Consider the following 26,840-nt stretch of genomic DNA (forward strand, 5'->3'; position numbering starts at 1 on the left):
ACTGACCCCCACCCTTTCTCTCTATCAACCCCTTCCCTCTCAATTTCTAGCTGTCTCTATCCAACTAATAAGTAAAGATAATAAAATAAAGGGGGCAGGTGGTGGTGTACCTGGTTGAGCGCACATGTTACAGTGAACAAGGACCCAGGTTGAGCTGCCAATTCATACCTGGAGGGGAAAAGCTTTGTGAGTAGTGAAGCAGGGCTGCAGGTGTCTCTCTGTCTCTCTCCCTGTCAGCCCCTACCCTCTCAATTTCTGGCTATCTCTATCCAATAAATACATAAACATTAAAAAACTTTTAAAAAGTAAATAAATAAGAAGGGATAATGTGGTAAATAATTAATCGTCCTCAGAATCTAAGAAAACCAGGCAACTGTGCCTTACTGAAGTGTTGCAGGTTAGGAAACCATTGAAGATATATAGATGATATAGATATAGATATATAGATATATAGAGATATACGTGTGTGTGTCACTAGGAAAACTATATCTTTTCTTGTTAATTTTGTTTTCAGTCCTTTTTTAGGAAGGTTTAAGTGCTGGTGCAATACAGTGCACCCTGTGTTGAGAAGTGTGTATCCTACAGTTAGGGTAGGTTAGGTCTGCGCTTTCAAAGTGCAGTTAAGGGTAAGCAGCATTAACAGCACCCAAGAACTTGTCAGAAATACAGATTTGCTTGGCTTGGGGGAAATGACTTGACTCATAGAGTCAAGTCATTGGACTTTCATGTCTGAGGTTCCTGGTTCAATCCCTGGTACCATATGTACCAGGAAGGCATGCTGAGCTCTTTCTGATTCATATGAAACTCTCTTTCAGATGTATAAATAAAAATAGATACTAAAATAAAGAAATGCAAGGCAGGAGTAGATAGCATAATGGTTATGCAAAGAAATTCTCATTCCTGAGGCTCCAAAGTCCCAGGTTCAATCCCCCATACTACCATCAACCAGAGCTGAGTAGTGCTCTGGTGGAAAAAAAAAAAAAAAGAAAGAAAGAAAGAAAGATGTAGGCTTGTGGATCTGGAGGTGATACAGTGAATAAGTCTTTAAACTCTTAAGCGTAAGCTCCGAACTTCAGTCCCTGCCACGGCATATGTCAGAGAGATGCTCTGGGCCTTGCATTAGATCTGGAGGTGCCCTGCCCTGCCCTGCCCTGCCCTGCCCTGCCCTGCCTTGCCTTGCTTTGCCTTTTTAGTGGTAAAGGCAACTAGTATTCTAGGAAAACTCAACAGATCTCTTTATGTGAGACTCATTTCCTTTTTTTAGGCTGGGTGTGCCTACTCTACAAATCCACTGCTCCTGGAGGCCATTTTTCCCATTTTGTTGCCCTTGTTGTTGGATAGAACAAAGAGAAATCAAAATAGGAGGGGATGAGAGAGAGGGGAGGAAAAGATAGACACCTGCAGACCTGCTTCACCGCCTGTGAAGCGACCCCGTACAGATGGGGAGCCTGCGGCTGGATCCGGGATCCTTGCAAGGGTCCTGGCACTTCGCGCCATGTGCGCTTAACTGGGGGCGCTACTGCCCGGCCCCCCATTGTGACTTATTTCTCATGGGAAATGAATTAGAGGCAAGATGGAATGTGCTAATGAGGAAGTGGTTCTTAACGCAGAGTTTAAGGTATCACTACGGACCTACGTGTCCCTTTCAGGGGTTCTGCAAACTCCAAAATGATGCGTGTTTACGGGTGCGTGGAAGTGGGCCATAGAAGAGGATTTGTAGCTTCATTATTTCGCAAAAGGTTGAAACCCAAAGGCTATAAATATTGCTGAAGAGGCATAGATAAATTTTCAAATGTTAAAAACAGATAAACAAGCAAACAAAAACAGGGGTTCAGAGAACTAAACTACAAGGAGAAACAGATAAACCACTCCCTTATCCGTAAAGGAAAAAGTGTAAATAGATGGAAAATTTCCCACATCAATTCAGTAAAAACAGTAAAGGGGGTTGGGTGGTAGTGCAGCAGGATAACGCATGTGTCGCAAAGTGCAAGGACCGGTGTAAGGATCCCACCCCCAGGGGAGTCCCACCTGCAGGGGAGTCACTTCACAGGCAGTGAAGCAGGTCTGCAGGTGTCTATCTTTCTCTCCCTCTCTGTCTTCCCCTCCTCTCTCCATTTCTCTCTGTCCTAACAACAATAGCAATGGCAACAATAGCAATAACAATAAGGGCAACAAAAAATGGGGGAAAGTGGTCTCCAGGGGCAGTGGATTTGTAGTGCAGGCACTAAGTCCCAGCGATAACCCTGGAGTAAAAAAAAATAATAGAAAAAACAGCTGGAAATAGTGGAGAGGGGCCGTGTAGAGAGCACAATGTTTATGCAGACTCTCATGCCTGAAGTTCCAAAGTCCTAGGTTCAATCCCCCGCACCACCAAACAGGAGAGTTGAGCAGTGCTCTGGTAAAAGAAAGAAAGAAAAAGAAAGAAAGTGTGGCTTGTGCAAACACGATCCAGATGAAGAAAAGAGAAATCCAAGAGGGAGCAGCAAAGGGCTTGTTCTACGTTTGCATCTCTAGTCTAAGTCCGGTGCAATATCATGGTCCAAGAGGTGGTGCCCAAGCTGGAAGTGCTGACAGTGTTCCTTAACCAGAGCGCCCCCGACTGCAGCCCACTCACCCCACCCGCGGGTCCCAGGCATCCCCCGCAGTGGGGCGCATCGGTGAGTCGGTTCTGGCTTAGGCTGTCCGTCCCGGCTTCTCCTTGGCTGCCTGCCTGCAGTGCCTCCCTCCCGCTGCACTGCCACCTCTTCCTCCTTTGCCCCCCCCCCCCCCCCCGCCCCAGCTCTTGGCCTGGGATAGCGCCACGCCAAACTCCAGCCCCCAGAGAAGCCATTCATGCCACTTGGGATTCACACGGCGACTTTGAGCTCAAAGCTAGTAGTGGGGCAGCGGCCTAGGGTTCAACGCCCCAGACTCCACAGTGATCTTTCGCTTTGCCGCCCCAGGTCGCGGGAGCTGAGCTGACAGCCCGCACGAGGTATTCGGCGCCCCGGGATTGCCCGGCTCAGGCCCGCTCCACCTCGCGCCGGCCCGAGATCCCGCGGGAATAGAGCTCTCCCGCGGGTGACTAGCGCTTCTCTGCATGTTGGGGGGGGCGCTCGAGCGCGGATCCCAACGGCTGCCCACAGCGGTTTGACCTTCAAGGCCTGGCACCGCCCCCACGGTGCACCCTAATGGCCAAAGGCAGCGGACTGGGGAACCAAAGCGGTGTCCCTCGCTCTTGGGTACCTGGCTCTCTTCCAGTAGCCAATCGGATCCCGATGTGGTGCGGACCAATGGCCGCAGCCAAAATACCCAGAATACCTGAGCCTATCAACGCTGAGCTTTCTGTTTCTCCCGCCCTCCCGGGAAAGCCGGGGGCGGGCTGGTTGGACATGTTGGCCAATCAGTGACCAATAAACAAGAAGCTTCTAAGATCAAAGGCGAAGGGGTGGAATCTAAGCGATCGGAACGCGGGCTGGCGGAGGAATGACAGGCAGTTTCGCTAATACCGCGGACGTCTTGGTATTTACATCACCCAGAGGGCGGGGCTACCTTGGAGGCTTCACCAATGGCGGACCGAGGGGCGTATCCACGGGGCCAAGCGGGAGCCGGAGGCCCCGGGCTCACCGGGCCGCGCCTGAGGCGGACTCTACGGGACTTGGGGGCGGCGGCAGCGGCGGCCGGGGTGTGCGCCGCAGCTGGCCGGGGTGGATGGAGTTGGAGGGGCGGGGTGCTGGCGGTGTGGCGGGAGGGCCGGCGGCTGGGCCGGGGCGGAGCCCCGGAGAGTCTGCGCTGCTGGACGGGTGGCTGCAGCGGGGCGTGGGCCGGGGAGCCGGCGGCGGGGAGGCCGGGGCCTGCAGGCCCCCGGTTCGGCAGGATCCGGACTCCGGCCCAGACTACGAGGCGCTGCCGGCTGGAGCCACTGTCACCACGCACATGGTGGCTGGCGCCGTGGCGGGGATCCTGGAGCACTGTGTGATGTATCCCATCGACTGCGTCAAGGTGAGATCTGGACCGGGTTTCGAACCTTACCTAGGGCTGACCTGACGACCGGGTCCTGTCCCGAGCCAGAACTCCGACCGTGATCCGGAGCCGACTAGGCTTTCTCCCCAACTCCCGCCGCCACAGCCCGTTCCCACCCAGGCTTCGTGCAAGCAAGGTCCCGGCTGGGGGCTGATGCAGTCAGGTCGCAGCACTCATTTCTAACCCTCGGAGCTGAATCGTGACTTCTCGGCGAGGACTGTGCCAGCTGAAGCTCCAGGTCTCGGCCGGGGCTCCACAGCCGTGGGGTGGGGTGGGGTGGGAGCCGGCAAGTGCTACTAACTTGTTTAAGATGCAGCCAACTGGCGTGAATCAAGCCTTGCAGATCCTGGTGGTGTGACATGCTCTTGGGCCAGTGTTCTGGCCCACTCCTTGCTCTGTCTTTTTCCTGAGAGCCGTGATAGGGCAGGAACCCGAATCTGGGGTCTGTGTCTCGGCTAGATAAAGGATTTGCTTAGTACAGGTGGTTGGAAATCCCTGTGCAGCCAGGATTCAGTGTCTGGCTGCAAATAGTGTGGGAAAGACCTTGCTCGGGAAGAGGTTTCGGTTTCTCTGTGCAGCAAGCATGGTAACCCACCTATTTCCTGACTGTGAAAATCAAACTGAGATTAGAACTGTGTATTTACAGGGAACATAGCGGCTCCTAAAGGAGAGGGGGGACTGACCAGGCATTTCTTTTGCAACTTGAGCCAGCCAGAAAGGGGGAAGTTGTTTAGAGCAGCAGCGTGGTGACACTGGAAAGCAGATGTGAGTCCAGGAAAATGAAAGGAGAGCACCGGCGGGGCACGATTGATGTGAAAGTAAAACTAGTTGCACCCACAGCCACGCAGGCCGATTACACAAAATGACCAAGTCTGTTACAGCCTTCTTTACACATTTAGAGTAGTAATGGGATGACAGCCTCACAGCTCTTGGGGAGACATCTTCTCAAACTAAGAAAATGTTGCATATTAATTAAAAAGAGTAGGGCAAGAAAGTGACTCAAGTACAGCACATACCTTGCGTGGGTGAGGCCTTGCGGCCCACCACATTTCAAAAAGAGAGTAATATCAACTTGGGAAATGCAACGGCATTTTCTTTTTCTTCTTCCTCTTTCCAGTACCATCTTACATTTTTCTTAGTAATGTGGATGAGGAAAAGGGGGAACTGTTCAGAAAGCTTTGTAAATGACACTGAATTGGTAAGAGTAATCTGGCATGTTGTAAGGTGAAACTCCAAGCAAGGCAATGCCCACTTAAATTGGTCAGTGCACTTGCCAAAAGCATTAGAATATAAATACCTTTGTTAATTGGGAGCAATAGAAGTAGACAGACCCATTAGAGAATTGAAAGAATGCCCCTACAATAATGGAATATTAGATGGATAAATACAAGTTTAAAAATTAAGATATGGGGGTCGGACGGTAGCGCAGTGGGGTTGAACGCACGTGGCGCAAAGCGCAGGGACCTGGATAAGTATCCTGGGTCCAGCCCCAGGATCCTCACCTGCAGGGTCATTGCTTCACAAGCCCTGAAGCAGGTCTGCAGGTGTCTTTCTCTCCTTTTCTCTGTCTTCCCCTCCTCTCTCCATTTCTCTGTCCTATCCAACAACGATGACGTCAATAACAACAACAATAATAACTACAACAATAAAAACAAGGGCAACAAAAGGAAAAATAAATAATAAATAATTCACATATTTATGTAATAGGATGTATGTTGAATGACAGAAAGTTAATATGCCCTGACTGCAGTATGACTTCACTTTACATAGATTGTGAGTAGAGTACAGAATCTAGGGTGCTGGGTGTCAGGATGGGTGGGTATCAAATGAAAAAGAGATAAGGAAGAACAACAATTATTAATGACTTTGAAAATAGAAACTAATAAGGTGATGTGGAAATATCACTAAGACTTATGCATGTAAGTTTTGCCCCACTACCTTGGGAGGCCATTTCTGTACTTTATACATATATGTGTATGTGTGTGTGTATATGTATATATGCATATGTATATATAAAAATTTTTCTTGTTGCTATAGATATTTTATAAATTTTTCTGTTAGAAATGACCCTAAAATATTTGGTTGTATATACTTTTTTAAAAGAACTTTTAAAAATATTATTACTGGGGAGAGAGAGAGACACCTACAGCACTGTTTCACCACTAGCAATGTTTCCCTCTGCAGGTGGGGACTGGGGACTTAAGCCCAGGTCATTGTGCACTGCAACATGTGCACCACCACCCAGCCCCAAGAATTTGTATCTTTATGTAGTTATTTTTCATCTTGAAATATTTTCTTTCCACTATATCTTTTATTATATTCTCTAGTAATTACTTTTAGATATAAAGTCCAATATGACTTGCAATATTTCATTATTACCCGAGATCTCATATTTCAGTTAATAATAATATACTTTTCATTTATTTATTTATTTTGATTATTTGATAGAGATAAAGAAATTGAGAAGGGAGGGGGAAACAGAGAGAGGGAAAGAGACAGAGACACCTGCAGCCCTACTTCACCACTTGGGAAGCTTTTCCCCTGAAGGTGGAACCCAGGGCTTGAATCTAGGTCATTGTGCATTGTAACGTGTGCACTTAACCAGGTGCGCCACCACCTGACCCTGGTTGTATATCCTTAAAAGGAGCAAATTAGTGTCCTCAGACAAGATGGAATATATATATATATATATATATATATATATATATATATATATATATATCCAGAGCACTATTCAGCTATTTAAGTCATGTTTATGGTGGTGCTGGGATTGAAAGTGGGACTTTGCTGCCTCAGGTATGAAAGTCTTTTTGCATAACCATTATGCTATCTCTTCAGTTCTGAGTTGATTTTTTTTTTTAAAATGTGGGAAATAAAAATGAGGAATGCTGATTGGGCTGTACTAATTTGATTATCTCAAAGATGAGGTAGGACCAGAAAGGTGGAGAGTGAAAGCCAGGAGAACACTATACTCCTGAGGCTGGTAAACCCATTGTGGGAAGCTTGTAAAAGAGAAGTTCCAAAAATGTTTTGCATAACAACAGCATTGCTGGACTAAACCGCTGCTAACCTTCCAAGGTTACTGTTTTGAAGAACAGTTCTTAATCATCTACATAAGCCTTGAGGTTTTTATTTTTGAAAAAAAAGTCATAAAACATTACAGTTATAGCCAAAAGCCCCACATTAAGGAAAGAAGTCATTGATCTAAAGGAAAAATACTTGGAAGTCTTCAAAGACAGAGAAGCTGGTTTCAGAAGAATCACTTTCATTTGTCATTGATACTGGTACTCACATGCATAGAGGAAAGAACTAGGTGCAATCACTGGGACTTAGTGGCAGTAAGTATGTTAGACACTATTGTACAGACAAAGTAAAATTTAAGCTTCTTCCTTTAGAAAGTACTTACCAGTTTACTTGTGTCTAGGCCACCATTCTTCCTCTTACCAAAAATGGATGATGCCATGAGACAGGAAGCAGGTACCCCTGCTGGCGCCTTAGGGGCAGCCACACTATTTTCAAATGAAAACTGACATTGCAGGGTGGGGGTATAGCATAATGGTTATGCAAAAAGACTTTCATGCCTGAGGCTCGGAAGTCCCAGGTTCAATCCCCCACACCACCACAAGCCAGAGCTGAGTGGTGCTCTGGTAAAAGAAAAAAAAAAAAAACTGACATTTCTTCTTGGCATGCAAATCTGTACACCCTCAGCTACTTATCAGGGTCAAGTTGACTTAAAATATCCTGGGGAAGGACATGGGAAGTCAGCATAGCCTCCCCAGATCATAGTTATTCAGCCAGCTACTTCCTAGTCACAATAGGGATATTTAGGAACCCAAGTAGATCCAGGCTTTCCTTTTCTAGACTTCGGAGGCTTTCAACCCAAAGCAGTCAGATTGCTGCTTCTACTGCTGCGCTTTAGTATTTTATTTATTTATTGGGTAGTGATAATAGAGATATTTATTGGAGGGAAGAGGAAGGTAGGGAAACAGAGATACCTAAAGCACTGCTTCACTGCTCATGAAACTTTCCCTCTGCAGCTGAGGACCAGTGAGTTGAACCTGGGTCCTAGTGCATTATAATGTGTGTGCTGTAACGGGTATGTCACCACCCAGTCCCCAGATCACTTCTTAAGTTCATCTGAGTACCCACTACCGCTAATGCTCCTTAAAGACCAGAGGAAAGGGAATCGGGCTGTAGCGCAGCGGGTTAAGCGCAGGTGGCGCAAAGCACAAGGACCGGCATAGGGATCCCGGTTGGAACCCCGGCTCCCCACCTGCAGGGGAGTCGCTTCACAGGCGGTGAAGCAGGTCTGCAGGTGTCTATCTTTCTCTCCTCCTCTCTGTCTTCCCCTCCTCTCTCCATTTCTCTCTGTCCTATCCAACAATGACAACAACAATAATAACTACAACAATAAAACAACAAGGGCAACAAAAGGGAATAAATAAAATAAATATTTTTTTTAAAAAAAGACCAGAGGTAAATAGATCTCTTAACTTTAGATGTAAGTGGTTATAAAGGTTAGGAAATGGAAATAATGGGTTTATTTTCTTGCATATAATAATTATTTAATAGCAGTTTACCAAGTTCTGACATGCTTTATGTTTATTAGTTTGCGATTTGAAATAATCTCAGAAACTATCATTTCACATCTCATTAGTAATTTGAATGGGGGAATGATGAAAGTGCCCATTAAATTTTGAGAATGTTTTTTAACCAGAGCACTGCTCAGCTTTGGCTTATGGTGGTGTAGGGGACTGAACCTGGAACTTGGGAGCCTCAGGCAGGAGAGCCCCTGAGTCCCTTTGCATACTCATTATGTTATCTTCCCCTACCTGAGAAGTTGATTTTTTTTTTTCAGCCTCGCACCAAGGCGTGCCAATGCTAAAGGGTTTCTTCAAGCCACCTTTCTCTCTTTTTCTGAGAGAGGAGAGATGGAGAAACAGAAGTCAGATCCCACAGTACACTTTGCCTTTTAAACAGTGCTCCTTGTGTTGCTTCCATGTGATGCCTGGGCTTGAACTCTGGGCATGCTCTACCAAGGCCTAGCTGTCTCTGGGTCTGTGGAGTTATTTTTAATCAACTGAGACCAGATATCATTAAATAGACACCTTTTTTCATTATTTTACTAATGAAAAAGGCAAGTTAAGTAACTTGCCCAAGGTCATATAGTTTAAGAGGCATAGTCATGATTCCCAAACCTTCCCTGTACTCTCTTCTAAAAGCAGTTTTCAAGAACCACACACAGCACAGAATTTCATAGTAGTGCTTGTCATTAAACATGACCTTCAGATGAGTAGCTGAACAGATAAATCACTATAGCCATGGGGTGTGTATGTGGGGGGGGAGGGAACACAAAATTAAACCCAGTTTATTTGTGGTTAAAACTAATTAGTTCCCCCATGCACAGTTGTGAAACGACTTTTACAAAGACAGCATTGCCATGACTTGTCAGTTTTAAGATATGAAGTCATATTCCCAAGAATCATTTCAATCCAATAAAAATTTTTACTTCTAGCACCATAAATTACCAGTGATTTTATATATATATATATATTATTATTATATTATTATATTTTTATTGGATAGAGACAGCCAGAAATTGAAAGGATAGGGAGATAGAGAGGGACAAAGAGACACCTCTAACACTGTTTTACCACTCACAAAGCCTTTCCCCCACAAGTGGGGACTGGTGGGGCTCAAACCCAGGTCCTTGTGCATTGTAACATATACACCAGGTGTTCCACCACCAGGCCCCTTCTATATCTTAACTCCCTGAATTCCCACAATAGTCCTTTTGTAGGGATTTGTAGTCTCATGTCAAAAGAGAGCAATGGTTAAAATGACATAAGCATAGGCACATGTTTAGCAAAGCTGGGGCTCAAACTCAGGCTTTTGGACTCAAATGTGGCTTGTCCTTCCCCAAACCATGTACCTCCCCACTATCCAATTAGGCTTTTCTTCAGATCCAGGAAGTAATTTTTTACTTTTAGATTAGAGGTTATTCACAAATTCTTAGAGATTTCATCTATTTTTATCCAGAAATAAATAAAACATATTATTTTAAAAAAGCATAACTTTAAAGTCACCAGGCCTTGCTTATCTTATTAATAGCCACAGCCAGCAAAGACCTTTAGTCTCGCAACAACTCTAATAGACTTTATATGCCGCCGTGCCTTCCCAACCCCATGTGAAATATCAGTAAGTACATCCTTTACTAGAAATGTATGGATTTCTCTTATTTATTGGTCATTTAATAATGGTTTACATGACTATAAGATTACAGGGGTGCCATTCCATACTGCATTCACCGCTAAAGTTATGTGCTACATCCCCTCATAATAACCACTATAGTTTTCACAAAATCTTAAGAGACAGTTTGACCACTTAAAAATTTTTTCTTTATCTTTATTTATTGGATAGAGATAGCCAGAAATGGAGAGGGAGACAGAGAGACACCTGCAACACTACTTCACAGCTTGTGAAGCTTCCACCTTGTGGATGGGGACCTGGGGCTTGAACCTGGGTCCTTGTGCATTGTAATGTGTGCTCAACCAGGTGTGCCACCACCCAACCCCACCACTTTTTTTTCTTCAAGTTCATGTATTTCAGTTCCCTATATTCCACATACCGGTGAAACCATCTGGTAGTTGTCGTTTCACCTCCTTACTTTGCTAATAAGCTTAATCACCTCCAGTTCCATCCATTTTGTCCTGAAGGACACAATATCATCTTTAACTGCAGAGTAGTATTCCATTGAATGCATGTATATATCTATATACCTATAGATATATCCCCCATAATTTCTTCATTCAGGGGGCTAGGTGGTGGTGCACCTGGTTGAGTGCACATGTTACAATGCGCAAGACCCTGGTTTGAGCCCCGGGTCCTCACCTGCAAAGGGGAAGTTTTACAGGTGGTGAAGCATGTCTGCAGGTGTCTCTCTGTCTCTCTCCCCCTTCCCTCTCAATTTCTGGCTGTCTCTATCCAATAAATAAAGATAATAATTTTTTTTTAATTTCTTCATCCAGTCACTGTCGACGGGCATTTAGGTAGTTTCTACTCCTTGGCAGTCGTGAATAAAGCAACCATAAATATAGGTGTGCATATGTCCTTTTGAATTAGTGTTTTCATGGCCTTTGGATGTATACTAAGGAATGTTATTGCAGGATCATAAAGTGTTTCCATTTTTACTTAAGGACTGCATCAGTTTGCATTCCTACCAATAGAGTAACTGACTTACTTTTTAAAAAAAAAATTTATATTTATTTATTTTCCCATTTGTTGCCCTTGTTTTTTTATTGTTGTTGTTATTGATGTCATCGTTAGATAGGGCAGAGAGAAATGGAGAGAGGAGGGGAAGACAGAGAGAGGGAGAGAAAGATACCTGCAGACCTGCACCACCTGTGAAGGGGACCCCCCCCCCCCTTGCAGGTGGGGATCCAGGAGCTTAAACCGGGATCTCCAACTGGGATCCTTAAACTGGTTCTTGTGCTTTGCGCCACGTGCACTTAACCTACTGCGATCCTGCCCAACTCCCCTAACTTACTTTTCTTTAAAGTTTTTTTTTATACCAAAGCACTGCTTAACTCTGGTTCATGGTGGTATGGGGAATTGAACCTGGGACTTTGGATTCTCAGGCATAAGAGTCTCTTTGCATAACCATTATGCTATCTAGCCCCACTCCTAAGTTACTTTTTCTCCACATTTCACGAATTTCTTTTTGAGAAGTAGAAAAGAATGTCAAATCATGAGAAATGATGCTGTGTGTTTCTGACTTGAAGTTATAGTAATTCACTATTTTAAAACTGTCAGTTCTTGGTAGCAGGCAGAAGGTTATACCTAAAAGAATGTGGATTACTCAAAACTAACCAGGACTTGTTAAACTGGTTAGTTTCTTTTGTCCCATGGTCTTTAGAAGTGAGGCATTCTTGGACTCTAGATGGCCAAGTCGAAGGGTCATGCTTTTAAATTCAGATTGAATCCAGTGATTTCATTGAAGTAGGCACTTAAACTTGGACATCATAGGTCTCTATTGGCTCTCTAGTGACCTACCGTTTGTGAATTGATGCAGACTAAGATTCATTCCTTCATTTATTCAACAAACGACTCTTCAGTGCCTCCTGTGTTCCAGACACTGGACATTGGTTTTATATTATCTGCTGGTTTTCATGCCACTTCAGCCTAGAAGTGGATCAGTAGATGAGATCTTCACTGGAAGACATACCCTTTGGATATAAGGTCTGTGATTTGGAGAAGAGTTGAAATAAAAATCATTCCCCAAATTTCAATAAAATTTTACCCAGGAATAATATATAAAGTGCCTATCATATAATCTCATTCTAATTGTTGAATCCTGTACAGATGAAATTTCACTGGGACTGATTTTATTCCTGATGACAATTGAAATTTGATGAATTTAGATATAGAAATCTGAAAGCACCTACAGTCTCAGATACATGATTGATTTCCACTTTCAAATTTCAGGGTAAACCTTCCCAATAAATTAGGACAGCATTTATTTATTTATTTATTTATTTTTCCTTTTCTTTTTTTCTTTATTGGGGGGATTAATGGTTTTCAGTAAAATATAGTAGTTTGTACATGTATAACATTTCTCAGTTTTCTTTTTTTTAATATTTTATTTATTTATTCATGAAGATAGAAGGACAGAGAGAAAAAGAACCAGATATCACTCCAGTACATGTGCTGCCAGGGATTGAACTCAGGACCTCATGCTTGAGAATCCAGTGCGTTAGCCACTGCGCCACCTCCCAGACCACACATTTCTCATTTTTCCACATAACAGTCTAACCCCGTCTGGGTCCTCCTCTGCCTTCATGTTCCAGTACCTGAATCTTTCCCCACCCCAGAGTCTTACTTTGGTGCAATACACCAGTACTTACTTACTTATTTATATTTTTGTTTATTTTATTTATTTTGGCTAGAGACAGAAATAGAGAGAGAAAGGAAGGAGGGAGGGACAAAAAAAGGGGGAAGAAGGGAGGAGCTGAGTGGTGGCTCACTTGGTTGAACACACATGTTACAATCCACTAGGACCCTGGTAAGAGCCCCCAGTCCCCACCTTCAAGGAGAAAAGCTTTTCAAATGGTACAGGTGTCTCTCTTTCTCCCTCTCTATCCCCCCAATTTGTGACTGACTCTATCCAATAAACAAATAAAGATAATTTTTTTAAAAATCAAAGTTTAAGAGAGAGGCAGATAGACACCTGCAGCACTACTTCATCACTTATGAAGTTCCCCCCTGCAAGCGGGGTCTGGGGGGTTTGAACCCAGCACTTAACCAGGTACACCACCAACTGCGCCCTAGAGCAGCATTGATTAGGAATGCTCTTTCTGCCAAGACTTTAATTTGTAGACCCAGATGTTGATGCCAAGTCACTTGAGGTTATCAAGTATATATATCAAAAGAGGACCCATCACTTCATTAGTCAATGTAGTATGTGGTTAAGAAGCAGGACCCTAGATTAGTGTTTAGAACAATGCACAAAGCTTGTTGTAGAAGTATATGCACTACTTGGCTTTAGAGCTTATTTAACAAAGAACACTTGGCCTGAATTTATTAATGCACAAAAGCAACTTCTGCAATACATGCTTGACATTTGTTTCTGGGGCTAAGAATCATTTTGGAGTTCCAGGGAAACCCACTAAGTGGTGATATATTCAGGAAAAATACTATTATTCCACCTTAGGGTCCTAGATGACTTAAAAAAAAATTAAAAAGTGGCCAAGACTTGGAAAGACTGAATATAGACTTGGATGGAAGGAAGACTAGATTCCAGTTCTGACTCCTACACACTGGCACGGTTCCACAGAGAAGATCTGCCCAGGGCCAGAGACAGTGCTGAGGTTGGGCAAGAAATCTGCATCACTGACACTGCAATTTCTTTCTCTAATTTCAGACCCGGATGCAGAGCCTACAGCCTGACCCAGCAGCCCGCTATCGCAATGTGTTGGAGGCCCTTTGGAGGATTATAAGAACAGAGGGCCTATGGAGGCCCATGCGAGGCCTTAATGTCACAGCAACTGGGGCAGGGCCTGCCCACGCCCTCTATTTTGCCTGCTACGAAAAGTTAAAAAAGACACTGAGTGATGTAATCCACCCTGGGGGCAATAGCCATATTGCCAATGGTATTGAGCCTTCCTGGTTCCCCCACTTTCCCAACTCTTTGGGCTTTGCTGCTGTCAGTGCTTTCCAGTCTCAGCATGGTTTGGAGCTGAAGCTTTGGGCTAGGGTAGGCAGATTTTAGGGGAGGGACTTTTAAACCCTTTATTCCCAGACAACGGGCTGCTTCAACCCCACCTCTTCTTCAGGGTATCTCAGCAAAGGGTCACAATATCTTCCCTTACCTATCAGCCTGACTTTTTCCTCTTGTCAACTTCTAATGCCCTGGTAATGGGGAGACACATTGAACTGCCCCGTTGTATATTTCTTGATGATAGTCGGGCGGTTTCCTATTCCTTGGGACAGGATTGGAGGTGACCCAGGTGAACCAGACACCCAAGGAAGACACTAATGGAGCTTCAGCTCTTCACCTCACCTTTTCAGGAGCCCAACCGACCAAGAGCCAGTTTGTGTCATGGAGGACATGACGAGGCCTTAGATGTGGGCAAGGGATTTCTGTACAGCCAGAGAGTTGGAGATTGTGTAGAAGTAAGGGATAGCAGTCTGGAGATTCAGGCTGAAAGCCAAATTGAGAGGAGAAGGTGAGGGATACTGTCCTTCAGTGTCTGAAGGAAGGTCCACTGTGTGAAGGAAAGGCTTAAATGGATAGAGGTTAGGGTTTGGATGTGGGTTAGAGGTTAGGGTTTGGATGTGGGTTGGGTAACATAAAGGCAGGTGGGTAGAAGGTGAGATGCTGTAGTGAAGATCTGACCTTCCTGTTCTTCCTATGGAGGGGATGTGCTGGTGTGCTACACCCCTTGGCAGCAGTGCATCTGCTCCCTATCTGGGCCGTGAACTGCATTTTCTCACAGAAATATATTGGTATCATCTGGGCTGTTTATGATTCTTCTTGACCTTACTATCATAAAGGTGGAATATAGATTGATCATCTTACTGTGCTGGTGGGAACAAATACCTTCAGAAGTTGAAGAGGAGTGGGGTTCCCATCTTGAGCATTTCCCCACCCTGCTGTGGTTTGCACGACCACTCCCCTCACTCTGGGGCCTCAGTGAATCAGCCCTCTCCTGGCCTTACATGTGGCAGTTGTTTTCTCCTCTGCAGGTACAGCCGGATGTGTGGCGACGTTACTTCATGATGCGGCCATGAATCCAGCAGAAGGTAATGATGCCTTAATCTTTCCCTCTACTGGGAACTATATCTTGGACTTTCCCCTTGTTTCCAGTTTACAAAAATATCTTTTGGTGGGAAATCCTGCCATACCACTGGTCTCACCACTAGAGGGTGCTCCCTCCATGTTGTCTGTACTTAGATGCTCCTTGAACAGGAAGCATATTTGAGGTCTAAATCATCTTTGGGGCTTCTATGAAAGAAAGATAAGACTCTGCTTAGCCTATTCCCAGAATCTTCTTGGAAGTCCCCTTTGCAGTGGATTTAATTTTTACCTGAAAATTTAGTGTTTTAGTTGCATTTCTTCTAAGAGGTAAAGATGGATTTTGACATTTGAATGAAAGTAGTTAAGATAGGAATGAAAGGGTCAGGTTGTAAAGTTCAGTTCCTGCATTAAGTTTGGACCTTGGTTTTTCATTTGGAGCATGAGATATGGAAACAAATATGAATGAAAAGCATCATTGCTATATTCCTTCAGTTCCAGTTCTTCACCTGTCTGTGCAGGGCCAGGTCAGGGAGAGGGACAAACCTTCACTGGAGATCCTGAGCTCATACTATTAACTACTCAAGGGAGTAGGAGATGCTCTACTTCTTGGCTAAGAATTTTGTTTTCTTTTTGGTAGCATTGCAACACTTCTTCCTTTCCAATGGGAAGATCTTCATCCTTATGTTGGAAAAGTTAGATACAGCAGCACCTATATTAATATTGTTAGGGAATCAGGCTCATAATTTTCATTGCCACCGTGAGCAATTTCTTGTCCTGGGATTTAGGAAAGAGTAAGAGAACGATAGTGGGTAGCTGTTTTATTTGAAGGAAACTCTGGAGTCTCTAAAGCCATAGACCTACCCTGTGTATTTAAATCGCTGAGCTGTAAATAAATCCTGTTGGAAAAAAAGAAGAAATTCTGTTGGAAGTGGGTGCATTATTTTTAGCTCTTTACAAACCCTCTCCTATCGCCTGGTGTGTATATGGGGGGTGGGGAATTACTTACGAGGCTAATCTACAGCTGGCATCTACTTTTTTCTCTCTCCTTTCCATTGGATGCTGCTGCCATTTCTTATTAATGGAACCTCCAGTGGTGAAGCAGAGGATGCAGATGTACAACTCACCATACCACCGGGTGAAAGACTGTGTACGCGAAGTGTGGCAGAATGAAGGGGCCCGAGCCTTTTACCGCAGCTATACCACGCAGCTAACCATGAACGTTCCCTTCCAAGCCATTCACTTCATGACCTATGAATTCCTGCAAGAGCACTTTAACCCCCAGAGACGGTACAACCCCAGCTCCCATGTCCTCTCCGGAGCCTGTGCAGGAGCTGTAGCCGCTGCTGTCACAACCCCACTGGACGTTTGCAAAACACTGCTCAACACCCAGGAATCCCTGGCTTTGAACTCAAACATTACAGGACATATCACAGGCATGGCTAGTGCCTTCAGGACGGTGTATCAAGTAGGTGGGGTGACCGCCTACTTCCGAGGGGTACAGGCTAGGGTCATTTACCAGATCCCCTCCACAGCCATCGCGTGGTCTGTGTATGAGTTCTTCAAATACCTAATCACTAAACAGCAGGAAGAGTGGAGGGCAGGCAAGTGAACTAACAACAAGACCAGGGCTTCGGACAACAGGGATGTACTCTGCTCACTCCAGCCACGTTCTCTGTCTCCTGGCATGTTCCAGCCTTGAGAGGAGCCAGGTGAAATGCAGAGGGCTCTCCCCAGGCTGCTGGTGTGTTGGCTAACACCAGTTTCTGCCAACCTCCATTGCTGCCACTTTTCCTTCCAGGCTCTAAGCCACTGTAGCAAAGCACACCACAGCACCTTTGACAGCCTCTCCACCTGGGCCTGAAGACCTGCTCTAGACTGTTATAGAGGAATAAGCAGCTCATCCCCCTGGTTCCTAATAAAAAGCCTTTAACTTAGATGATTTCACTGGGTTCATCTTGCCAAACGGAAAGTGACATGCTGTCAACTATTCTTTTAGCATTAATCAGGGGGCCTAAGGGGAAGGTTTATTGAGTATGTCTTTAGTTTTTGTCCGTGTTTATTTTCATGGTGATTTAAGTCGTTGGGGTCTTCCCTCTTATCTTGTAGTAATAGACTGCAAGGAATCTTCCTGATGGCAGGAACAATGGGCCTTTGACAGATCCTGACTAAACAGGTGCTCTTGGTCCCCCCACTGCTGCCTTCTCCCTAGAGCAGTGGGTGGCACAGAAGAAATAAAGATCTTGCTTTAATTTTCAACTCCACCTACAGCAGAAAAACTTTCCACGAGGCATTCTGTTTTCTAGTGTAGTTGCAAAGCAAAGTATTTGGTGAAGCTGAAAGGCCTTAAGATTACCAGGTGCTAAAAAAAGAAAGATTACCCAGTGCTTTAACATAGAGGTACGTCAACATATAGTTTCATTTGGTTGTCACAGTATGTGAAGTGGTCAGTACAGTTATTACTGCTATTTTATAGGCAAGGAAAGCTTAGAGAAGCTGTGACTTGCTCAGAGTCTCACAGAGAGTACTGAATTGAGACTCAACCTGAGAACTAATCCTTTCTTGCCCCAAAATGAATCTGGTTCTTCCTGCAGAAAGAAAGGGTGTGTGTCCAACCTGCTATTTCTTGATGAAGCTCCTTGTCTGGTGGTCATTTAGTCTCTGCTTAGAGACTTTCAAGGAAAGCAGCTTTCACTGTGTTCTGTGGGTTCATCTGTTCCGTCGTGGGATAACTCTATACCTAATCACCGGTTATTAGCAGGTTCTAAAGTATAGACTGAAAAATCTATCCCCCCTGAAACTTCCATTTATCATCCTTGTTGCTTGTCATTCATTCATTCACTCATTCAATAACTGTTGGATGCAGGGGACGTGATGATAAATATAGTTATCCCAGCTTGCAAAAAAGCTTATCGTGAGGCAAGGAGGATCCATGCAAACAGGTAATTACAAAATAAAATGACAAGAGATGGGGGGCAGTAGCGCACATGGCTCTAAGAGCGAGGACCCATGTAAGGATCCCAGTTTGAGCCCCTGGCTCCCCACCTGCAGGGGGATCACTTCATAAGCAGTGAAGCAGATCTGCAGGTGTCTTTTTTTTTCTCTCCCTCTCTGTCTTCCCCATCTCTTGATTTCTCTCTGTTCTATCCAACAACAACAGCAATAACTACAACAAGGGCAACAAAATGGAAAAAATGGCATCCAGGAGTAGTGGATTCGTACTGCAGGCACCAAGCCCCAGTGATAACCCTGGAGGCAAAAAATACATATACATGTGGCAATCCTAAAAGAGTCATTTGGAGAGATATAAGAATATGAAAATACCCTGCAAAAAATAAAGATAAGAACAGAATTAAAGAATACCCAGCTTGGCTTTGAGTGATGGGGTAGACTTTTGGAGGAAATGGTATTCACTTACTTGGTGAAGAGGGGAGAGGAAATATAGGCAAAGACCTGGAGGTAATAAGTATTTGGGGTTCCATGTGCAAGTGGTTTGGTAGGGCTGACACAATGTGGGCAAGGTATGCAGCTAGAGAGTTAAGCAGAGGCTGGGACTTAAAAGCGATGCTAAAGAGTTTAGAGTTTATCCTGAAGGCAATGCACAGGCCTTACAGGGTTTTAAGGAGAGGTGTGGTGTGATGAGATTTACAATTTAAACAGATCGTTAAAACTCTGGGAAGGGATTAGAGGAGCAAGACTGGACAGGCAGGCAGACTGGTTAGGAGGCTGTCACAGTAATCCAGGCAAGGCTGCACAGTGGTCCAGAGCAGGACTGTGGCAAGGGAGAAGGAGAAAAGTGTCAGACTAGAGCAATGTCAGGGGGCTGAGAAGCTAGGATTTGGTTACAGAATAAATCTTGTTCTTCCACCTGACAGCCTGTCAAGTATCTATGGAGAATCATGTCTGAATGCGCTTGAAAAAAGCTGCCAAGAAAACAGCAGGGCCTCCTGTTCTGAGCTTTATTTGACCAAGCTTGCTGCCCCTCTGATGTAGTGACAGAAAAGAGATGTTAATAAGTGCGAATGGTGATCACTGGAGTCTATGGAATAAAGAACATGATGGAATCATTGCAGAGGTCACTGTAGAGGGTTTGTTAGTAAAAATAGGAGAAAGCAGTTGCCTCAGTGCTACTACACATGAGGAGAAAGGGATATCTCTCCAGATCCTGTCCCTGCAGTCATCTTTATAGAGCTACTGCCTGGCAGGACAACTGGACAAGAGTTGTGGCATCAAGGACCATTTTCCAAGTGCAGGATATGGAATGAAGCAATGGGAATGTCTAAAGACCTCTGCTCTACTGTTCACAAGACTAGAATGTGAGCTTTCACTCCAGTTGTCTCTGAGCTACTAGAGGATAGTTAGTTTGGAATTTGGATAAGTCATTAGGTTGTGTAGGCCCTCTTGGGACAATTGTCAGAGCAGAGAGAATGCTTTGATAGGGTTTGAAGTCTGATATGACATCTCATACCTGAGGCTCAAGTCCCAGGTTCAATCCCCTGCACCACCATAAGCCAGAGCTGATCAGTGATCTGGTAAAAATAAAATAAAATAAAAAACAAAGGAGAGAGATTAGAACCCTGGGTCAGGAACCAAATCTCATTTCAGTGAGTGCTGTGGACACCTGGGACATTCCCAAGTCCAAGGCCTTTCTGGAAAGCCAGAAGTTTATGTAGCAACTTGAGGATCCAATAACTACCAATTTCTACCTAGTGGCAATTTCTATCTAGAGCTATATGAGGAGAAAGAGAAAAATGACTTAATTATTTGGCTGGAGAAAACTTTTTTAAATTGGTGATACAATACCAATATTAATGAAGCAATCTTATAATAACAGAAGACAGGACATAGGAGATTATATAGCACCAGGTACTGAATTATACAGAACCAACAATGAGGTTTAGAAACAGAACAAGTACTGATCAAAGTGGAAAAAGAAACTTTAGAGGCTAGGTGGTGGCACACCTGGTTGAGCACACATGTGCAAGGACCTGGGTTTAAGTCCTCAGTCCTCAAATGCAGGGAAAGCTGGAATGGGAAAGCAGGGCTGCAGGTGTTTCTCTGTCTCTCCTCTCTATTTCTGGCTGTCACTATCAAATAAATATAGTAAATTAAAAAAGATTTGGAATAAAAAATACTGTAAAAGTTACTACAAGTTGAATCATACCCATTTTATAAAATTTTAAAAAGCAGTGGTCCGGGAGATGGCACAGTGGATAAAGCACCAGACTTTCAAGCATGATGTCCGAGTTCAATCCCCAGCAGCACATGTACTGGAGTGACATCTGGTTCTTTCTCTTTTATCTTTCTCGTTAATAAATAAAATCTTTAAAAATAAATAAGTAAAATTTTAAAAGCATAACAAGAAAATACCTCCATTCCATTACTGAGAGAATATATTTTGATATACACCAAATATTTTTTCTATGCATATTTATGAGAAATCGGATATTTTTTTTGAAAATCAGATCACACAGTACCCACTTTTACATAATAGAAGGGAGTATCTATCTTTTTACATTAAATTTTCTTTTTTTAAATATTTTATTTATTAATGAGAGGGATAGGAGGAGAGAGAGAAAGAACCAGACATCACTCTGATTCATGTATTGCTGGGGATCGAACTCAGGACTTAACACTTGAGCACCCAACGCTTCCTTCCTTCCTTTCCTTCTTTATTCTTTTTTGTAATTTTTTATTTATTTTTCCCTTTTGTTGCCCTTGTCTTTTTATTGTTGTTGTAGTTATTGTTGTTGTTACTGATGTCATCTTTGTTAGATAGGATAGAGAAATGGAGAGAGGAGGGGAAGACAGAGGAGGAGAGAAAGACACCTGCAGACCTGTTCCACTGCTTGTGAAGTGACTCCCCTGCAGGTGGGATGCTGGGGGCTCGAACCAAGATCCTTATGCTGGTCCTTGGGCTTTGCGCCACCTGCGCTTAACCTGTTGCTCTACTGCCTGACTCCCCAATATTAATTTTTCTTTCATCAACAACTCTGTAAAAAGTCGCATGACATTTCATTAAACATAAAGCAGCTTTTTTTTTTTTTTCTGCTGCTAGGGTCATCACTGGGGCTCTGCCAATACTACAAATTCACAGTTCCCGGCAGCCATCCAATTTTTCCTTTTTTTTTTTCTTCTGTTGTATTTGATAGGATTAAGAGAGGAGGAGATAGGGAGAAAGAGATACCTGCAGACCTGCTTCCCCACTCGTGAAGTGCCCAGGTCCTTGTGCATGGTAATATGTATGCCTAGCTGATGTGCCACCACCAGCCTTTTTTTTTTTTTTTGCCCCTTTACAGGAATTTATAGTCAAAAACAGCAGCATGGAAGGAGCAACCTGCATGGCATAAAGGACAGCAGCTTGGATGCAGAGTGGGGAGACAGTGTGGTGCCACCTTCTGACACTGAAGGACCCTGACTGGGGATGGCAGGGTCCTTATTTAGAAGTCTCCTTGCTTCCTTTCTCTTGAAGCCCTGACAGAGGTTCCCCATTCCCACTCCCGTGTCTCCCAGGGGGTCGTCTGCTGCTTCAGGCCACTCATCTCACTGCAGAGGTCACTGCTGTGCTGCTTCAATTCCTGGTTCTGAACCTCACTCACTCTTCTGTTAGCTTGAAGCAGGGGCCACCACGGCTGACACGAGTTTGCCTAATCTGGTCCCTATTTCTCCCACCCAAACCTACCACATAAACATGAGATGTTAAAACAATCATAGATATTTTCTTAAAAATCTGAAGTGTTTCTTGTGCTTTTTTCATTCAACAATTTAGGAGGCTTGCTAAGCAGTGTTTTGGGGAAGGTATCAGAAACTTCCTATAACTGATGTGGAGGCTGGGTTGGTGAGTAGAGAAACCATTCATGCTGCACACAGCTTCCCAGGCATTGTCACTGCTCTGTAAATATCACCTGACTCTGCCACCCACAGCCACACACACTGAAAAGTAAAGGGAACTATTCCTATCGAGGCATTTGGGTCACCCTGTGATTTCCACCTTTGATGGCTCCTTCTGCCTGCTGCAGCAGCTCAGAATCACACTAATCCCTCTTCTCTCTGACAGCTCTTCACAGACATTAAGACGGCTGTCATGTCACCCAGGGAGGGTCAGATCCTGGAGAGCCAGAAAGTTGGGCAGAGGAGTTGGGACTTGACTTGGCAGTTAATGAGCTCTTGCAGTTCTTTCACAGGGAGGGGTACAACAGAAGTAATGTCTATGGGATGACCCAACCCACTGCTCAGATAGAAGACAAGCTACTTGGAATGCAAGGGGGGTGGAGACTAGAGACAAGGCTTGTGATGGAGGGGCTATTGTGATCTAGAAAGGGAGGGGCAGGGCTGGGCAATGGTGCACCTGGTTAGGCGCACATCGTACTATGCAGAAGGACCAGTGTAAGGACCTGGGTTCAAGTTCCTGCTTCTCACCTGCAGTGGGGACGTTTCACAAGCGGTGAAGCAGGCCTGCAGGTGTCTATCTTTCTCCCTTTCTATTCCTGCCCCCACCCCCACAATTTCTCTCTGTCCTATCGAAGACAAAGAAAGAGAAAAAAAAAACTTTTAATCTATTTTTCCCTTCTTATATTGATTAAATAGTGGTTTATAAGATTATATGTGGGAGTCAGGCTGTAGCACAGCAGGTTAAGCACAGGTTGCGCAAAGCACAAGGACCGGCATAAGGATCCCGGTTCGAACCCCGGCTCCCCACCTGCAGGGGAGTCACTTCACAGATGGTGAAACAGGTCTGCAGGTGTCTATCTTTCTCTCCTCCTCTCTGTCTTCCCCTCCTCTCTCCATTTTTCTCTGTCCTATCCAACAACGACAACAACAATAATAACTACAACAGTAAAACAACAAGGGCAACAAAAGGGAATAAATAAATATTTTTTAAAAATTTATTTAAAAAAAGATTATATGTTAGTAGGAGTATATATTAACACCATTCCCACCACCAAAAGTCTGTGTCCCTACCCCCACCCCCCCATAGTGAAGCTGAAAATCTACCCTCACCCTCCACCCAGAGTTTTTGTTTTGTTTTGTTTTGTTTTGTTTTACTTCAGTGCAATATTTACTTCAGTGCAATATTCCAAACTCAGTCAAATTCTACTTTGCTTTTCCATGTCTATTCTTTCTCAACTTCTGTTTATGAATGGCATGATCCCATACTCGTCTTTGTCTTCCTGACTTACCTCACAACATATTTCCTTCTAGCTCCATCCAAGATGGGTCAGAAAGAAAGAACAGGCCTCCAGAACAGTGGATCTGTAGTGCTGGCACTGAGCCCCAGTGATAACCCTGCAGGCAAAAATTAAATTAAATTAAATTAAATTAAAATAAAATAAAATAGAAAAGGAGGAACCTGAGTTCCACGAGGACTCAGTGATGCTCAGACATGCATGATGGAACTTCCCTGTGTGTTCTCTCTCATCGTCTGGTCGTGCCTCCTTAGCCTGTTTAAGCTGGGGCCCAGAGTCATGCCTTTTTGGCAGCACTTCCTGCTTTTCAATATTCATAACAGGTGCTTGGTAAGCTAAATGTTGGCAATGGGATAGCTGTGTCAGACTCAGATTTTTCTGGGGAAATGAGAGCACGGGGGTTAGGCGTAAGCCCTGTACCTTATAAACAGTGGGTGAGAGGAATAGGTTATGCAAACAGGCTTTCATGCCAGGTTCAACCCTCCCCCCCATCACCATAAACCAGAGCTGAGCAGTGCTCTGGAAAAAACAAACATTAACAAGCAGCTGGGGACACTGGGATAGGTGCTAGCTCATTTATTTTTTTTCTATCAACATGGCAAGGCCATTTGTTTTTCTTTTTTTACCAGAGCACTGCTCAGCTCTGGCTTATGGTGGTGTGGGCAACTGAACCCAGAACTTTGAAGCCTCAGGCATGAGACTCTGCACAACCATTGTGCTATCTATCCCCACCTTCCATGGTTTTTTTTTTTTGTTATTATTATTATTATTTTGCTTCCAGGGTTATTGTTGGGGCTCGACATCTGCAACATGAATCTACTGCTCCTAAAGACTATTTCCCCCCTTTTTGTTGCCCTTGTTGTTTTATTGTTGTTGTGGTTATTATTATTGCTATTGTTATTGATGTCATTGTTATTGGAGAGGACAGAGAGAAATGGAGAGAGGAGGGGAAGACAGATAGAAAGATAGACACCTGGAGACCTCCACCGACTGTGAAGTGACCCCCCTGCACGTGGGGAGCCCCAGGGGCTTGAACCGGCATCCTTAAACCAGTCCTTGCGCTTCATGACATGTACACTCTTAACCTGCTGAGCTACTGCCTGGCCCTCTCCACTTTTTTTTTTTTTTTATAAAAAGGAAACATTGATAAAACCATAGGATAAGAGGGGTACAACTCCACACAATTCCCACCACATCTCCATATCCCATCTCCTCCCTTGATAGCTTTCCTATTCTTTAACCCTCTGGGAGTATGGACCCAAGGTCATTGTGGGATGCAGAAGGTTGAAGGTCTGGCTTCTGTAATTGCTTCCCCACTGATCATGGGCATTGACAGTTCAATCCATACTCCCAGCCTGCCTCTCTTTTTCCTTAGTGGGGTGGGGCTCTGGGGAAGTGGAGCTCCAGGACACATTGGTGGGGTTGTCTGTCCAGGGAAGTCTGGTTGGCATCATGCTAGCATCTGTAACGTAGTGGCTGAAAAGAGAGTTAACATACAAAGCCAAACAAATTATTGACTAATCATGAACTTAAAGGTTGGAACAGTGCAGATGAAGAGTTGGAGGGTCCTCCATTTTGTAGATAGCTAGTAGGCATATTTTAGTTATATTCCAAAGAGCCTGTGTCTATACTAGGTTGTTGTTTTTTCTTTTTTCCCCCTGATCCTGAAATCTGATATGCAGGTGGATCCAAGTTATTGTCTGGGGAGATGATGTCATGTCTGGAAAAAGGACCAGAAAGCTGGATCAGGGAAGAGAGTAGCTCCCTACTATGGGAAAGAGGTATAAATATTATTGACTGTAAACCCCATCGATTTGATGTGATCTCATATTCAGTTTAGGGGCTCATATTCAGTTTAGGAGCCTATGTGACCTCTGCATCCCTGTAGATCTGAGCTCACATTCTATGGTCATGAGTAGGAACATTCCAAGCTGCCCCAATATCGACCCATCTTCCTCAGGTGTAGCATAGAGTATATTGTCCAGCCTCCCTTTAAAGGATGGAACATTCTTACCATTGTTGATCCAAGTTGAGGGCAAGGCCCTATGGGGGGGTCCATGTTGTTTTTTTTAAAGATTAACATAGCATTGCTATGAAGGTATTTCTGTGTATATGGTTGAAGTCTATAATCACTTTAATCAAGGAAGATTATCCTGGATAATTTGGGTGGGCTGGGTTCAATCAATTGAAAGGACTCTTTGAGAATAGAACTGAAATTTCCCTGAAGAAGAAATTCCACTTGTGGACTGCAGCTTTGCTTTGTGGGTAAGAGTGTGTATACATTTTTTATATAACTATAAACATAAATCTATAGGACTGGGATATCTTACCCAGTAGAGCTTACCAAGCACAAGGCCATGAGTTTGAGGCCCCACACCACTTGAGAGTATAATGAATGGCACTGGGAAAGCTCCATGGGTGATAGGGCAGAGCTATGGTGTTTCTCCTCTCTCTGTGTTGGTCTCTCCCTCTCAAAAATAAGGGATGAAAAAACTGGCCTGGGGAGGCTGCTCAGTGGTGGCATGTGTAACACCTGGGTTCATTCTCTGGTGCATCAAAACTTTTTTTTTCAAATTTATAGACCGTGTGTGTGTGTGTGTGTGTGTGTGTATGTGTGTCTGTATGTGTGTGTCTGTATGTGTGTATGTATGTACACATATCTCTGATGGGTTCTCTGTCTCTGGTGGAACGCTGGTTGATTCAATGTGGAAGTGTGTATATCTGTAATGGAAATAATGCATTTCTCATTGAATACAATTGCTGGCCAGAACCTTCACTGACTCAAGTCTTTATCCTCACACAATCTAGTCACCATACCAAAAAGTGAGCACTATCTTTCCCGCTTTCCAGATGAGAAAAACAAGAGAGGAATTCCCATCCTTTAATTATTTTCTTTTTTTTATTTTTATTTATTTTGCCTCTGGGGTTATTGTTGGGGCTCAGTGCCTGCATTAGAAATCCACTGCTCCTGTGGTCATTTTTAAAATTTTTTTTTAGATAGGACAGAGAGAAGTTGAGAGGGTGGGGGAGAGAAAGATGGACACCTGCAAATCTGCTTCACCACTTGTGAAGCTTCTGTCCTTGCACTTTTATGTGCGCTTAACTCAGCGTGCCGCCATCTGGCCCCCTCCTTACATTCTTTCATCTCTCTCTCTCTCTCTCTCTCTCTCTCCTATCTCTCCCTCACTGCTCACTCTGTTTTATGGTGGTTGGGGGATTGAACCTAGGAGCTTAGAACCTCAGAAATGAGAGTCTCTTTGCATAATCATTATGCTCTCTACCCCCACCCGAAATCTTTTCTCTATTTATACCACTTTGGCCTAGATCTTCAGATACTGGGTTCTTTCTTTATATTTATT

General features: G+C 44.1%; 1 protein-coding gene and 1 long non-coding RNA gene across 4 annotated transcripts; one reads left to right on the forward strand and one right to left on the reverse strand.

The window, feature by feature from the left end:
• Positions 1-3,593: 3,593 nt before the first annotated feature.
• On the forward strand, positions 3,594-17,232 carry SLC25A28 (solute carrier family 25 member 28). Of its 2 annotated transcripts, XM_007534278.2 has the most exons (4): positions 3,594-3,981; positions 13,922-14,150; positions 15,247-15,303; positions 16,390-17,232. In XM_007534278.2, exons 1-4 carry the CDS (start codon positions 3,691-3,693, stop codon positions 16,905-16,907), a joined length of 1,095 nt encoding a protein of 364 aa, XP_007534340.1. In that variant the 5' UTR covers positions 3,594-3,690; the 3' UTR covers positions 16,908-17,232. The 2 variants fall into 2 exon arrangements, with proteins under 2 accessions (XP_007534340.1, XP_060027489.1); XM_060171506.1 differs by lacking the exon at positions 13,922-14,150 and having other exon boundaries at positions 3,634-3,981.
• A 26-nt stretch (positions 17,233-17,258) lies between these two features.
• On the reverse strand, positions 17,259-23,559 carry LOC132532772 (uncharacterized). Of its 2 annotated transcripts, none has more exons than XR_009544694.1 (3): positions 23,476-23,559; positions 19,764-19,824; positions 17,259-17,503 (listed from the first exon to the last, which is right to left on the reverse strand). It is a non-coding gene; the product is annotated as an uncharacterized LOC132532772 (long non-coding RNA). The 2 variants fall into 2 exon arrangements; XR_009544695.1 differs by having other exon boundaries at positions 17,482-17,657.
• Between the last annotated feature and the right edge of the window lie 3,281 nt (positions 23,560-26,840).

This window comes from Erinaceus europaeus, chromosome 14 (genome assembly GCF_950295315.1).
Source record: "Erinaceus europaeus chromosome 14, mEriEur2.1, whole genome shotgun sequence".
NCBI lineage: Eukaryota > Metazoa > Chordata > Mammalia > Eulipotyphla > Erinaceidae > Erinaceus > Erinaceus europaeus.